The 16,365-nt window shown below is 40.9% G+C and overlaps 1 protein-coding gene across 3 annotated transcripts in view; it reads left to right on the top strand.

Moving 5' to 3' along the window:
- RTTN (rotatin) overlaps positions 1-16,365 on the top strand; it is a 161,117-nt gene that overhangs the window by 44,468 nt on the left and 100,284 nt on the right. For 2 of the 3 annotated variants that reach the window (XM_019432561.2, XM_019432560.2), the window contains exons 15-22: positions 919-1,044; positions 1,605-1,721; positions 2,516-2,655; positions 5,565-5,736; positions 7,363-7,462; positions 9,956-10,044; positions 10,639-10,756; positions 15,314-15,410. In XM_019432561.2, coding sequence (XP_019288106.2) covers positions 919-1,044; positions 1,605-1,721; positions 2,516-2,655; positions 5,565-5,736; positions 7,363-7,462; positions 9,956-10,044; positions 10,639-10,756; positions 15,314-15,410 — 959 coding nt within the window. Of the gene's footprint in view, positions 1-918; positions 1,045-1,604; positions 1,722-2,515; positions 2,656-2,912; positions 3,011-5,564; positions 5,737-7,362; positions 7,463-9,955; positions 10,045-10,638; positions 10,757-15,313; positions 15,411-16,365 lie in introns of those variants that run through there. The other variant, XM_019432563.2, reaches the window with a different exon arrangement.

Below are 16,365 nucleotides of genomic sequence, written 5' to 3'. Positions count from 1 at the left end.
TTTTTTGTTTGGCATAAAGACCAGTGTAGGTAAGTTGATATGTATTTAGTGATGAGAGAAGAAGGGTGTTTCATTAAGGATCGCGTCTTATTCCCATTAAGAAACTGAAGGTCAGAGAGTTTAAGTGTTTTGAGGAAGTAAGTGACAGAGCTTTTCTTAAACCATAAGCCAAGGCTATGCTCTTTCAAAAGCTCAGAATATACAGTTGCTGTCTGGCATGAAGTTAAAATTTAAAGAGAAAAAATATGTATAAATACGTGTGTGTATATGTACGTATGTGTATGTATAACTTTTTGACCTCTGAATTATTGGTAGTGGTTAGGAAGTAGAATTTTGCAGAGCAAAGAAAATTTCATTTCTGAGAGTCACTGTGGATTTTATGTTTACCTTTTTATATTGTATTTAAATTCTGTTAATATTTCAGGGAGCTTTTTTCCCCTCTGCCATCTTAGGCAGTCCCTAAGAAAATAGTGTTCTCTAGCTCCGATTGAGAAAAGAATTTGTGATAATGAGTCTGAGAGACAGTACGCAGTCAGTACTTGTATTCAGTGATGTATTATCAATATATTGATGATAAATATCCTGCATATATATTGTCCTCCCTTTCTCCCAAAACTTCAAGTCTGTTTTCATTTGAATTTTGTTTTTCTTCCTCAAACCTCAGTAAGCAAAATATAAACACCCTGGGATAAGTTTGTTATGTTATTTTTTTATGTTTATCATTATGAAAACTGCTTGTTGGCAGAGAGTAACATAACACGCGTATCATGTAGACTCAAAAGCTCAGGCAAGAGAACTTTTTTTTCATCCTCTATTAGGTAAAAGAAAAGTTTCAATGAAGTGAAAAAGTGTCAACAGAAGAAAGAGGAGTCCTTTGGAGAATTAGTGTCACTGAATTTTTTTAAAACTATTTTACAGGAATGTTTAGGTGTCCATAATGTCACTAAACCTGTGTCTTCACTTTGTAATGGAATTCATTTTCTACTTCACCCGAAAGTTCTGTATGAAATCTCTGCATTTGGCATTCAGGAACCCAAAAATGAGGTATGGCCATGTTAAGAGTAAATGCAAAAGACAAATATAATTATACTCAGTTAAATGAAGATAATATTGTAATATAAGTAGATAGTGTGATGAGAAGCTGAAAAGAAACTTGCTTTTGATGTATGGGTTTAGTTGCGGTGTTATTTACATAAAAAGAAATGTTAAGGAAAATGTGAGAATCAAAATATAGGACATACTTGTTCTCAAAGAATTCAGATGAAGCTGTTTATGTTTTTCATGTAGGCTACGAACTGTACAGCAGTTATGGCAAGCAGGTTGTATTATGAGGGAACATTGCATTGAATGGAAGAAAAATATACCTTAAATGTAAAACAAAAACAAAAACAAAAAACACAAAACCACAAGGAAATCCTTATCGTTAGGGAGGAAGACGGGTTGAGACCAGAATGTAAGGTGAAGCAGCGGAATGTGAAATTTGAAGGAAGGGACGTTAATTGGAGCGCCTTCCCAGATTTTACACAGAGTTACGGGCACATACGGTGACTTAGCGGGAGACCTCACTTCGTCGGGTTCTTTGATCGTGTCGTCTCGTCGGGCAGGTGAACGCCGCTGCCAAGGCCATTCTGATGTATCTGCTGCAGGGACGACTGATGATGACAGCGGCGACCTGGAGCAAGTTCATTGAGTCTCTGTGTCCTGTCATTCCCGTGCTGCAGGTACTCGGAGCGGTTCCCCACTTCCCGTCCCGTTTGTCTGGCGTCGAGCGTGACTGACGGAAGCACGTGCACACAGCAGAGCTGTCACGTGGCGAGGGAGATTGGGCGGGGGGCGGCGAGCAGGGCGCGGTTGTAGCTCCTTTGCGCACGTGCACTTCACGTACCCGGCCGGGGCGGGGGGTGAGAAGCGAGGAGCAGGCGTGTGGCACCAACCGAAGCCCGGAACGCGGCCTTCCGTGGAGGCTCGCGGGGCTTTGGAAGCACGTGGTGTGTAACGAGACTTGCCTGGTGACTTCCATCCCTGTACGTACGGGAACTTCGATTAACAGGTTCTGGGGAACAGGCTTTTCCGGCACTCGTGCTGGGTGATGGAGGGGGAGGAGCGAGGGGATTGGGGTCCCCCACCCCGGGGTTTCCCCCCCCCCCCCCCCCCGCCACCCCGCTGTCTGTGGGTGAGAAAGTGGCTGGGCAGCGCCATTCTGGGAACAGCCCTTGCGGAGAGGGGGCCCTTCGAGTCTGCCTCCTCCGCGGGAGGTGCCACAGTCAGGGCCTTGGAAAACAGAGGAATGGCGGGCGTCGGGGGAGTCGGCCCATTCTCCTGAAGTTCCGCAGTGTTATTTTTAAGCGCAGCTTTATGTAAGCTTCTCACGTCATGCTGCCAAGTGAGTCCTCGGCCGAACTGAAGGAAGTCCGGGGGCTGCTCGACGGGCCTCCGCAGTTCTTCTTTCCAAGTTAAAAAGTCGAGCGGCATGTGTCCAGCAAACGGTCACTTCCCCTTCTCCGAAATCCGTTAGGGCTACGCGGACACGGAAGAGCCTCTGGGAAAGTGCGTCCTCCTCCTGAGCAGAGCGAGCCCCGAGGCGGACGAGGGGGCCCTCCCCGGCACCGCGCACCTGAGGGCCCTGCTGCGGCTGCTGCTCGTGAAGAAGCCGCCGTGAGTACAGCCGCGCGCTCCCGGGCTGCGCCTGCGCCGAGAGCGGGGACGGGGACGGCGTGGGGCCCTCGGTGTTGCGTCCTTCTGACGCAGGGGAGAACCAACGAAGGGGAAGCTAAAGGGAAGGGAGGCTGCGTTCCCGGAGCGTCCGCAGAGGCGGCCGGCCTCGCTGTGGGACCGCTCCGGGTGCCGGCGCCGCCACGTGCCGTTGCTGGGGCTGTGGGCCGCCGCTGAGCCGCGGGGACGCGCGCGCGGTGCCTCCTCAGGAACCGGCACCCGGCTTGGCTCCGCGGGCGGGCGCTGTGAAAAGCAGGCCTCGGTCAAAGGGTAGCGGCCCGCTTGACCGAACACCAGAGTGAGCAGGCGTTTGTCCTGGTCTTTGGGAAGCTGGAAAAGTGTTCTTTTCCCCACCAGTAGTGTTACGTGCCGTTGAAACCAAACGAGAAGAAGAAAAATGCACTGTCGTCTCGCCCTCTCTGCCAGTGCCCCGTGGATGTTTCTGGTGCTGTTTAGGTAACAGGGGTTAGGTTTTCCCTCACTGAGAAGAGGTCAAGGCTTACAGAGCCGGTTGACAGGCCGGGAGGGCCAGATGTCCTTTTGACGGTGGATGATTTTGCTTCACTCAAACCTCGCGTCCCGATAATGCAGGAGCTTATTTGTAGGCAGATGATCAGACCGAGAACGCCGGAAGTAGGCGGATATCGTCTAACAGGCCCAGAGAACGCAGGGAGGGAAATCAAGAGAAGAGACGGTAGCACCTTACAGCCCAGACATCAAGTTCGGTAGAGTTAAGTGATGCAGGCAGAGGGCGAGTTGAGCTGTGCTCCGCAGGGGCCGGCCTCCACAGGGCTGGGGGTGCCTTTTTAAGGGGCTCCTGCAGTACGCCACACCCCCAGATTTGGTGATTTCACACAACGGAAGTTTGTTTCCCGTGCACCTTCGGAGGCCCGGAGGCCCCGGGTCAACAAAGACTGACTTGATCGGGCAGGACATTCCGAGCACGTAGAAATCCCCTCCCCGGAGCCCACCGCCAGCCCAGACCGCTCTCCCAGTAAGGCAGTTCTCTCACTTGGAACTCAAAACACTTTGAATTACATACTTGTTCTCATCCGGTCAGTTCTACCCTGTCCCACCAGCCCCTAAGCTCCACGTAGGCCGGAACCCTGTCCACCAGCTGATCTTTATGTCCTCGGAACTTCCTAGAGTACTTTGGACATAAATCCGCTCAAAACCTATTTGTTGAAGGAAATAGATGGAATAACTGGACTCTGGCGCCACATGCAAAACCTAAAAAGACGCTAAATTTCGTACTAGAGGAGATGCATACGTATATGCTTTCCACATTCCACTCCAGCCTTCTCACTGGGAGTTGTGCCTGTCCCTAAACTGACAGCCCCAGAGTTTAATACAGGTGGCGTTGGCCTGGGGCGAAGGCAGCAAAGCAAAGGAAGAGCTTCGTGTAGGTAGCTAGCTGTTCCAACAGCACATGGTAAAGGGCGAAGGTTTGCCTGACTTCCCACGCCATCTTGGAGTAGATATTAGTACTCTGGAGATGGTATCTATTAATAATATTACTGTAAGTTTCTGCTTTCTGTTAGATTTGGCAAGTACTTATTGATGTCACCTGTGTGCCTAAGAGCTGTGGCAGGTCGTGGGAACGTGACCGCGCACGGTGTGAGCGTGGCACTGCCCGTACAGAATTGGATGTGCAACTGGGGGGAGAGCATTTGCCAGTTACACTTTATTATTAGTTGTAATGATGCAAGATGAATGTTACGATATAGGAACTTCAGGGTGACGGGACCACACACAGCAAGGTGACCCAGCGTTGGCCGCAGGAGGGAGGTCTCCCCGAATACGCAGGTCTTAACTCTTGTTTTATAAGCTATACTTAAAACCCAGAACTTGGAACTTGGATTACTCGCTTACAATTTGCCCAGTTTTTATATAGTTCAGGAACCTGTCAGAGTAGTGATAGATACCTGGTTGTCTCACTGTCTCTCAACTCAGTGTCCTTTGTCTACTTGATGGTGTTTTGTTTTTCCATTTTGTTGTCTAATGGCATGCGATATCTAGTCTTTTCTTGAAATCTCCCACCTGGCCACTGAAATGACCTTAATTCTAATCCATTCCAGATAAAACAGAATTTTGATGGGAATCACAAATATTTACATTTTCTTATTTTTTTTTTTAAGTTTATTTATTTTGACAGAGAGGGAAGGGGCAGAGAGAGGGAGAGAGGGTGAGAGAGAATCTCAAGTGGGCTCCACTCTCCTAGCACAGAGCTTCACATGGGGCTCAGTCTCACAACCCAAACCATGAGATCGTGACCTGAGCTGAGGTCAAGAATTGATCGCTTAACCGACTGAGCCACCCAGGCACCCCTGCGTTTCCTTATTTGAGAAGAATCTGTTTAACCCGTAATATAAGAACGTTTTCATATATTGTTAAGACATCACATTTTAGTTATTAATGTGATTACTTTCCTGGAGGTTTGACCTAAAGTTTGTACTCTGTTCATAAGTCTGTGATAATTTTTGATTTTGAGCTAGATCACTGGACTTGGAATCAGGAGTTAGGGTTGTAATTTGCAGGTTAATGTACTGTAATTGACTATGGTGTTGATAATGGACTGTGAAGTTGACAGTCTCAGTGAGTCTGTCTCTTCATTTGTAACTGTAACTTTATTGATTCCTTACTTCTGATGTTTATTTATAAATATAAAATTGAAAAAATAATTGTGGTTGTACACCAAAAGTTTTAATAGAAAAGTACCATTGTTAGTAATGTCAGTATAAGCATGACTAATTATTGTGTTGATATACAATAATGCTTTGTGATTGTAGGCTTTTAAAATTTATAAGCATTGTATATTACAAAACGTTGATTGGAACACTTTGTTTCTTTAGGGTCCGTTCACTAGCATTAAAGCTTTTAGCGTGCCATCTTACAAGGGAAGACGGGGCTCATGTAAAGCGCCCTTCAATAGATGCCAGACTTCTCTCCAGAGTTACTAATTTATTTATCGTGAAGAAACCTATTGAACTCAAATTGGATGACAGAAAAGAACTGATTATTAAGGTGAACATAACTTTTGAGTTTCTCATTTTGTGCTTACTTGCTATATTTGTATATCACATATTTTATGTTACATTCTTCAGTTGGTTTATGCATCTGAGAACAGGTGCTAGCTACCTTCAAGTGTGGTTATTCATGGTAGTTTGAAGTTGTCTTCTGCTTTATCTGGCTTCTGGATACATTTGTTTATTGAACAAATATTTCTTGGATTTCTTCAGTGCCTACTACATGCCTGGCTTTATATCCTTTTCATTTAATATATATGCTGGAAATGCAAATTAATTAGAATAATAATTTAAATATAATATAAGGTTAACACAGTGGAAAGAAATTCTGTGGTGACTCTTAAAAACAAATGCTACTGACGTAAAAAACTATCGGAAATTCTTCTTGTTCTTATGTTCAAAATAGCCTCTAAGCCAAAAGGAGACCATTCCCATGACAAAAGTTATCAGCCTCTTCCTTGCAAGAGGAAAAAAGTAATACGGGTGGCAAAGGGACTTCTTAAATGTCATAGTAGTTCTGGGATTTTGTTGTTGACCTCTTTTCTAAATCTTTGGCTCTTTCTGTACCTCCAGAGGTGTAGCGCCCAACTCCCCATCATTAGTCAAGACTGTACCCACGCCGTCCGGGATCAGTGCAGCAGTAGATGAAGGAAGCTGTTCGTTATCATCATTGATTCATTCCTGTGCTTGATAGCTTCTCTTGTGGCTTCAAGTATACGGTCTATCAGTTTTTATTTAAGTTTAGGCTAGCCCCCCAGAGCCTGTGGTAGTATTGTACAGCCCCAGGTAATACAGTGGAGTTTTTAAATGGGGAAGCACATACAGTGTTCTTCTAACCTAAGCATCTGGGGCCAGGTGACAGCCCTCGCAGGAGGATTGTCGCCTCGACCTGCCTTGACCCCGCACCAGGTCCTGCCGGGGACTCCCTGAGCACTAACCACTGGTAGTTGCTCCTGGGCCGAGTGTGTGGCACGGAGGGTGGTGGGGAGTAGGGGTTCTAGCACTGTCTTTGTGAGTCCCTGGTAGGGCGAGGAGATAGCAGTGGGTGGTGAATGGAGTGTCGTCTTTGTCCTTTCCCCTCCCCACTCACTGTTGGGTTGGCCACCTCAGACCCTGTCCTGGTACAGAGTGACTAGTGTTGGGAGTGGCTGTGTTGGAATGCTGGGCAGCAAGCCCTAGAGGGCCATGTGCTTAGGGTGTGTAAGAGGCAGGAAAGGTAGGGGGCCAAGGTCTTCTAGCCGGTGGCTTTTGGGAGCCACACAGAAGTCCCCAGTCACATGTCTGGGATCACTCTTCTCAGGTTGCTACCTAGGGAAATGTCACGTAGCTTGCATGTTTTCTGTGAAGTTCTTAAGGTGGCTAATGGGTTGTGAATGACTTCCTGGCAAAATCTACCTTAGGAAGAGAGGCTTAGTTGACATGACAGCTCTTTGTTTTAGAACTTAAGTTTTCCCTGACATAGCGCATCATTGCTGCAAATTTACATCATGTGAATATATCACTTAAGTAAAGTTGATTTTGAAGCTTTTGTTCTTATGGTATAAATTATAAAATTTTATTGGACAATTTGAAGTAGATGAAAACAAATTCTTTCTTTTTTTTTTTTCTTTTTTTTGGTTTTCAGTTGGAGACTGTTGAAAAGGTGTATGAAATCTTTACCTCAGATGATATCGATCTTGTCTTGAGAAAGTCAGCCGCAGAACAGTTAGCTGTGATTATGCAAGGTAATGTCTTTTAAGGAAAATGATTGCTGTACTGCTGATAGTTGACTTGAAATAGTTAACTAAGCGCAGTGGTATCAGGGGTTGCAAACTGCAGTTTTGGGGGCCAGATGCAGGCTATGGTCTTTTTTTTTTTTTTTTTCTCATAGCCCTTAAGAATGGTTTTTACTTTTTTTTGTTTTCACTGATTTAATTTTTTTTGAGAGAGTGAGAGCGTGTGTGCATGAGCAGGGAGGGGCAGAGAGGGAGACAGAGAATCCCAAGCAGGCTCTGTGCTGTTAGCACAGAGCCCATTGTGGGGCTTGAACCTGTAAACCGTGAGGTCATGACCTGAGCCAAAATGAAGAGTTGGATGCTGAATTGACTGAGCTACCCAGGCACCCTGGTTTTTACATTTTTAAAGAGTTATTAGAAAAAAGAAACAAAAAGAATATGTGACAAAGACAATATGTGACCAGCAACATCTACCATATTTTCTAGTTCTTTCAGAGACAGTTTGCTGATCCCTGGTCTACAGTACCATTATTTAACCTGTAGAATGTCATATGATAGAATTGTCTTCCTTCTAAGATATTGATACAATTCTAATAGTGAATCAAATGTTCCTTTCTCAATTTACCTAGTATACGATGTTTTCAGTTTGTTCTGTCTTGGGTAGAGAAATCAATCAAACAGTACTTTGTGGGTGGATAAAATAAAAATAGTGCACTGTAGCTATGTGTTTTCTTTAAAGGTTTATTTTAAAAAACAGCTAGTAAAATATACTGTTAACTTTATTTGTAGTGTTATTCCATAGGCTTCCATTCTTCCGGTTTTTTATTTTTTCCTGTATGTGATGTATATAATTATCTTTAACATTTGAGACAAATGATAATTTTTGAGACAAATGATAAGTTTGCACTTACATAAAAAGATTGTTTCTGACTCACAACATGGGATGTGCTTAACGTTCCTCCCGTGACATTAGTGGAAACTGGGATGAGAGAATAAATTGAAAAAGCATATCCAGCAGATTTGTGGCTTTAATAACAATGATATAGACTACAGAAAATAAGGCTCTAGAAAACGTGGACAGCCTTAGCTAAGAAGATCAAAAATCTCTTGTAGAGAGTGTTCTTTCAGTATTGTTAACATTCCAAAAATAAAACTTATAATTTTGGTGTACACTGTATTGGTGAGTAGTGGAAACTTTTTTTTTTAAGTGGCAGCTAAAGGTAGTTATAGTCACAGCTACTAGTTCAGTATCAATATGGGTACAGTATTTATGTTTTTCTCATTGCATATATGTATATTCTCAATGAGAGTGTAGGAGAACATGATTTGTCTTGAGAGACGTTAAATACTTTAACGTATAAGCAAGTAGAGCTTTTGTTGCTAGTGATAATTCTTTGTGTGTGTGTGTGCGCGCATGTGCGTGTGTGTGTGTGTGTTTGCACAGGTGTTACTCTGTTTAGGCTGCTCTAATAGAATACCACAGACTGGGTAGCTTATGAACAACAGAAATTTATTTCTGACAGCTCTGGAGGCTGAAAGTGCAAGATCAAGGTGCCAGCAGATTCGGTGTCTGGTGACAGCCACCTTCTTGGTCCATAGATAGCCATCTTTTCCCTATGTCCTCATAGGGAGCAGAGGCAAGGAAGCTCCCTGAGGCCTCTTTGACAAGGGCACTCATGCCATTCTTCAGTGCTCCACCATTCATGACCTAATTGCCTCCCAAAGGCCCCAGTTTCTAATATCTCACTGGAGATTAGGTTTCAACGTAAGAATTTGGGGGGAACATAAACAGTACATAGCAGTGAACGTGCACGCACACACACACACACACACAGACGCAGTATGTATGTTATTAAAAAAGAGTTAATGTTTTTCAGAAATACATATAGTATGTAACAATCCCTTACCCTTTATATTTGCTATTGGCAGTTTGAGATTAGAAGTCTGAGTTTGTATTTATTTACTTTTATTTTTTTAAGTCATCTCAGCACCCAGTGTGGGGCTCAAACTCAGGACTCCCAAGATCAAGAGTTGCCTGACTGAGTCCACCAGGCGCCCCTGAAATCTGAGTGTTAATTAATAGAAAATGACCATGTTGCAAGCTATTAACATCCCTTGTGGATAATTCTAAACATTTTGAGGTGATGGATTTGGAAAACAGAAGGATTGTCAGTGAAACAATATGAAGAAAATAATTTGTCATGTACAAATAAAAGGATTCATTTATATACTGAAAATTCTAGTAGTTTTTAGGGTCTGAACTTATTTTTGTAATAGTTTTTGATTTCTACATTGTAAAAGTAAGTAGGATGTACTTGTTCCTTAAAAGTTTTCAAATAGTTCAGGTGTATATACAGTAGAAGTTTAAAGTTTCATTCTCTAAAATTCAACACCATGTGTAACTATTTTTAACAGTTTGAGTTTTGGATATCTGTTCTGTATTTTTAAAACTTGAGAAAATAATTTTTAACTCTTAGTAACTTCTTTTTTTGGGGTTTACAGATATTAAAATGCATGCTGTGGTGAAAAAGTTATGCTTAATCGACAAGATAATTGAATATTTAAATGAATGTGTATGTCAGGATGGTGAGGTAAGACTGATATGTATCTATACATATTTTTACAGATTGGTATTTTTATTAATCAGATCTGAAGCTAAATTCATCTGAATTTGGATAAGTACTTGAAAATTAAATCCTGATTAATACCAAGTACCTTGTTTAGGTTTTTATTTCTAAGAGTGGGATCTCTATAAAGGAAAACTAATCTTAACTTTTTTAAAGATATGTAAGCAGAAGTATATGCAAAGCTTATTTTCAGTGGAAAATAATTATCAAAAAAATTTTTTATAGTTTATTATTTTGAGAGGGCGAGCATGAGTGGGGGAAGGGCACAGAGAGAGGTGGAGAGAGAGAGGATCCCAAGCAGGCTCCGTTTTGTCAGCATGGAGCCCGATGTGGGGCTCGAACTCACGAACCAGGAGATCATGACCTGAGCTGAAGTCAGACACTTAAGTGACTGAACCACGCAGGCACCCCGGAAAATAATTCTTAATATTTATTTGCATTTATGTTTGACACAATTTTGATGAAAAAGCATAAAATTTAGAGTAAGATTATAGTTTATTTTACCTCACCTTAGAATTGTTGATAATAAAATAACTGTGTTTATTCCCTCCTGGCCAGGTTGTAGAGTGCTTGATCCAGCCGTGCCTCACGCTTTTGAGGAAGGTTCTTTGTGCTGACCCGGTCATGCGTGTGGCCCTCTCACAACAGTCTTCTCTCTTAACCCTGTTATTCAGAGGTGAGTAAAATAAGTTCTGCTAATAATGAGATCAGTCTTAAGCTTTAAGTGTTATTCTTTAAAGGTAGGTAACATTTAGTTTCCATCTTGCTAACAGAATAACAACGTTTTTTAGTGAATAAGCTGCTAAAAATACTCCTCACAATGGAAAATGTTTCTTTTGTGGAAATTTCCTTGTACTCTTGTCACTGATTAGGTCTCAGAACTGAGAAAGGCTGAAGCCTCTGATTGTTCTTTGCACATTGATGTGGCTTTCATTTGGTGCTCACTTACTTGTTATCTATAGAGAGAGCTCTAGCTGCTGTCAATCCTGCCTTGTTCCAGTTCCTGTTCCCACAGTGTTAGTTTGCTTGTGCCTTTCCATCCTGACCTCCAGCGTGGCATCTGATCATGTCAATAAACTGACATTAAGAGTATACACCCAGGCCATGTGGAGTGGCAACCAGACCATCCTGAATGACTCTGAGCATGAATTTATTATATTTTATAAAGTATGATTTTTTTTAAACCCATTTTAATGTGTTTAGGTTGAAAAATTCCATGTAGTTTTGTTCTCTTTTTCTTCCTCCTGACCATTCTCAATAGAAAGCTTGGTAACATTTTGTGCTATTTTCTTTCTTAGAAGTTCAGACTACCTTTTAAATAATTCTGAAAGAGGCATCTTGGTCAAATGTCTCAATATGCTTAACCTTGTTAATTATTGTAATATTTATGTTCAAAGTATTATTCGAATATAGATAAGATTGTAGTCATTTTATTTTAGCATTTTCTTTTCTTCTAATGGCTTCTGCTTTCCAAGTGAAGGGGACACAGTTTATTTAATAATAGCATTGATCAAGGTCCAAACCAGGTGAAATTCTAAGTAGACTCAGAGTGTCTAGGCTCATACAGTCTTGAATAGTGTATACAATTTCACAAGTTTTACATAGATTGCTCTGAGGAAGAGTAGTAATTGTGGATCTTGAGTTTTCTTTAATCGTGTTATCTTCCTATTAACCTTATTCAGTAAAATTTAGTCCCTAGTTTACCTTTTCTTTTTTTTTCTTTTCAAACTTAATTCTTATTTTTATTTACTTTTTCATTTATAATTGTGATTTAAATTATTCAAGCATTCATGCACACTTACTAGATTCAAATACACTCTTCAAGGCAACATCATCTGTACCCTTTTAGTATTAACAATTATTCTATCTCATTGATGTTTTTGAGAACTACTTCAGTGAGTCTCAAAATGAATTACAACATCTCTTATAAATGGGTTTAGTTTCAGGGCAGAATTAGTTTTTTAACCAAGTACTCAACCAGGAAAATTCATTCCTCAGCAAACGTTTATCGAGTATATACTATGTGCGAGATACAGTACTAGGCCTTGGGGATATGTTGATGAGTTTGGTAATTGGCCCTCTTGGAGCCTGTGGTGTAGTTGGAGACTTTGACAGATGCACAATACAGTGTAATACCACCTGTTATAGTAGAATTCCTGGTGCCAGAGGGAAGTGTTCCTGAGGTGATTGAGTGGTGGGAAAACATTGGAGAATGCTTCTAGGAAACGTGGATCTAAGTTGGAATTTCAGAAATGAATAGGAGTCCAATTAGAGAGGGCTGCTTTCCAGATAAAGGGAGCCATGGTTAGGTATGAGAGATAACGGTGTATTTGAAATGGTGGTTGGTCAGGAGTGACTGGATTTTGGAGGCACGAAGGGAAAATGAGATGAGGCACAGAGGGCAGTTCATGCAGGGCCTGGTAGGTCACAGTAGACAGCACTGAGAAGCCATTTAAGATTATTAAATGGAGAAGTATGTGTTTTAGAAAGATTATTCTATCTATAGGATAGATTAGATAGAATAGATAGATATAAATAGAATAGATTCTATCTATAGAATAGATGCAAAGGGAATAATAATTAAATAATCTTTCAGACACATTGCTTTTAATTATAAACTTTATGTCTTGACAGAATCCTGTCTTGAATTTCAGAGTTAGAAGTTAATTTAGAACTCCTTTATTACACCATCTTACAGTGAGGAAATTGAGATCTAGAGTGATTTATCGACTTGGCCAAGGTCATAACTAGATAATGGTGGAGGCAAGAGAAGAACCGACACTTCCTTACCTTTGCTGATTTGTTTTTGTTTTAAATATATGCAGCTTATACATCCTTATTGTAAAAGTTCCAATAGTATGGAACAGTACAAAGTAAAATGCTAGAAGTTTCTGAAATTTCCTTTCAGTTTCCCCAAAGAAGAATATACTAGGTATTGTTTGGCATATACCATTTGGAATGATCTTTTCTATACACCCATGTTGTATTTTTATGATATACTTAAGTATTGTGTTGCTTTTTTCCGAGTGAAAGTGTATCTTGAATATCTTTCCATGTTATTACATGTGAGACTGCCTTCTTAAAAACAAAACCCAAAAACTGCACAGTGTTTCATAGTTTCAGTTTGCCCTATTAATATTAATATTTCTCTTGAATTTTTAACTATAACAGTAATCATATTATATGATCATCTTCTGCATACTCTGTAATTGGAACTGCTGGGTCAAAGAGATTTTACAGGATATGGTTCAGTTCCCCTCCAGATCATTCCCACCGGTGGTATTTAAAAGTGCCTGTTTTCCTCACAACCGTGCTTAACATCGAATATGTCTCATTTAAAAAATCTCTTTAATCTTATTGGCAAAATTAATATCTCACTGTTGTTTTTTTGCTGTTCTTTTTTTTAACTTTTAGGGTAGGTGATTATCTTTTTGTGTATTATATATCAAATTTCTTATTCTGTGAATTCCCTATTTTTCTGTTGTATTTAGTTTCCTTTTAGTGACTGGTAGAGTTTCCCTTCTATAACAAATAGAAACCGGGCACCTGGGTGGCTCAGTTGGTCAAGTGTCCGACTTCGGCTCAGGTCACGATCTCACAGTTCGTGAGTTCGAGCCCCACATTGGGCTCTGTGCTGACAGCCCGGAGCCTGGAGCCTGCTTGGGATTCTGTGTCTCCCTCTCTCTCTGCCCCTCCCCCACCCATATTCTGTCTCTCTGTCTCTCTCTCTCTCTCTCGAAAATAAACATTAAAAATTTAAACAAACAAAAAACAAATAGAAATCTTGTGCCTGATTTTATGTTAAGATTTTCTTCTAAGCTTTCTATCCTTTTGATGTATTTATTATTCTGTCTTCGGCCCTAAATATTTTATGAACGTATATAAAGCTTTTCTGTTATAGCAACTGAGCTTTTCATCATGCTCTATAAGGAGAGGCTTCTCCACTTCCAAATTCATAATGCTAAATAGGCTTCTATTTTTTCTGTTAACGTGTTTATAGTGTTTAAAAAATGTAGATCTTTATCTAGAATTGATTTTGATATATAGTGTAAGATAGAGATCTAAATGTATTTTTTTCATATTGTAGGTAGTTGTATTGCAATAATTTCTTATGTTTTTGGAAATATGATAGCTCATCCTATCCCCACTGATACAGAGTGTATACTTTACCATAAATTAAATTCTTACATGTATTTCTGTTTCTGTTCATTGCTAGTTTGTTTTAAACATTTATTTATTTTTGAGAGGGAGACAGAGTGTGACTGGGGGAGGAGCAGAAAGAGGGGGAGACACAGAATCCGAAGCAGGCTCCAGGCTCCGAGCCCCATGCGGGGCTCGAACTCACAGACCGCGAGATCATGACCCGAGCTGAAGTCGGGCGCTCCACCGAGGGAGCCACCCAGGCGCCCCAGTTAGTTGCTATTTTTAGTCATGTCAATTACATGTCGATATTTTCTTTTTCTTATAGTTAGGAAAAATGTCTTCTTTTGCAACTGATTTTTTGTTGCTACTTTCCTGGATTTGCTAACTCTGTATTATGTTGTTATTCCTGTATGATTGGTACCACCACCATACCAGTTGATTCGAATTTCATAGTTGTCAAGCACTGAGAAATCTTAACATTGAGAATGTTACAGCAGTGGAAACTGAGGCTTATTAATACTAAAGGATTTGACCAGGACTCTTCAATTACGTCGTGGTGCTATCCTTATGTCTTGTTAGCTCAGAACAGTTTCCTTTACCATTATCTTGTTGTAATAAATAAGACACACAAATTAAAACAACACCAACACAAAGACAGTGTTTTGAAGTCGAATGTAAGTTCTATGATTATGTGTTTGTGGAAAGGGCAGAAATGATCAAATAAGGAGATCTTTGAATGAGCAGGCTTTAGCTGGAGATAAAAGACTTGGCAAACCTTCCTAGAAGCTAGATCAGTTTGCTTCTTTGAGTAACTGAAAGTTACTCACACACAGTATGGAGTGAGTGGATCTGCAAGTGTGGTTCCTGGACCAGCCATGTGTGGGATTCACGGGCTCTAGCCCAAACCTGCAGAAGCAGAAACTCTGTTTTAACAAGCCCTCCAGATGATCCACATATGTTAGTGTATCTGGGTTAATGTTGCGTTTCTCAGAATGACATCTCTTCCGTTTGAGTTAAGATATTTTAAATTTGAAGTTCATTTTTCTAGAGGTAAAAATATTTCATGAAGTTAATGCATCTTTATTTTTAGTTTCCCTGATATTTCATGAAGATCGTACTGTTGTGACTGAAGTCGGAGCATTATTTTGTCTTCTCTTATTTGATGAAGTATCGAGAATGGATATGTGGTGAGCTATAAGAATTTTAAAAGTTTTTTTACTCTTTTTAAAAAATTTTATTTAAAATGTTTATTTATTTTTGAGAGAGAGACAGAGCGTGAGCAGGGAGGGGCAGAGAGAGGGAGACACAGAATCCAAGGCAGGCTCCAGGCTCTGAACCGTCAGCACAGAGCCCAACGCGGGGCTCGAACTCACGAACTGTGAGATCATGACCTTAGCCAAAGTCGGACGCTTAACGGACTGAGCCACGCAGGCGCCCTAAAAGTTTTTTACTCAATTTTAAAGTTTCTGATGCAGTCATAGCAATGCATGGAAATTTCTGAATTATGAAGCTTATGCTTCCCATTTTGGTTTGAGCAAGCAGTATCAAAAAGCCCATTGGCTCAAGCATAAGAGATTCTTAAAAAATGAGAACAAACTGAGGGCTGATAGGGGGTGGGAGGGAGAGGAGGGTGGGTGATGGGTATCGAAGAGGGCATCTTTTGGGATGAGCACTGGGTGTTGTATGGAAACCAATTTGACAGTAAATTTCATATATTTAAAACAACAACAACAACAACAAAAGCCCATTGGCTCAAAAAGTCCCCTGAACTCTTATTTTTTAACTACTGAGCATAAAATTTAAAAACTACTGCAGTGATTTTTGCCAATACCTTTTTTAGTGTATACTTTCAATTTTATGTGTTTTTTCTTTAGTATTTTATTAAAAAACTTTTGGGAAGATGTTAAGATGATAATATATCTGATTAGCACTGACCTTGAGCAGGATCAAGTGGGAGGGGCTCAGATTGACCTGCCAGTGCAGTGCCCACGTTACATGAATCATTTATTGTACGACTTCCTGAAGAAAAGCATCATTTACTCTTCAGAAGCAAATCCAGGTGGTAGCAAACATGTACTAACTATACAAATGATAGAACCAATTGCAACTCTTGATTGGAGTTTCAGTCAAGGAGCAAATTAT

Source organism: Panthera pardus, unplaced genomic scaffold (assembly GCF_024362965.1).
Source record: "Panthera pardus isolate Hobbes unplaced genomic scaffold, ASM2436296v1 HiC_scaffold_15, whole genome shotgun sequence".
NCBI classification, from domain to species: Eukaryota; Metazoa; Chordata; class Mammalia; order Carnivora; family Felidae; genus Panthera; species Panthera pardus.
Note: the sequence above shows the minus strand (reverse complement) of the source record. Positions and strands in the feature narration are given on the sequence as shown.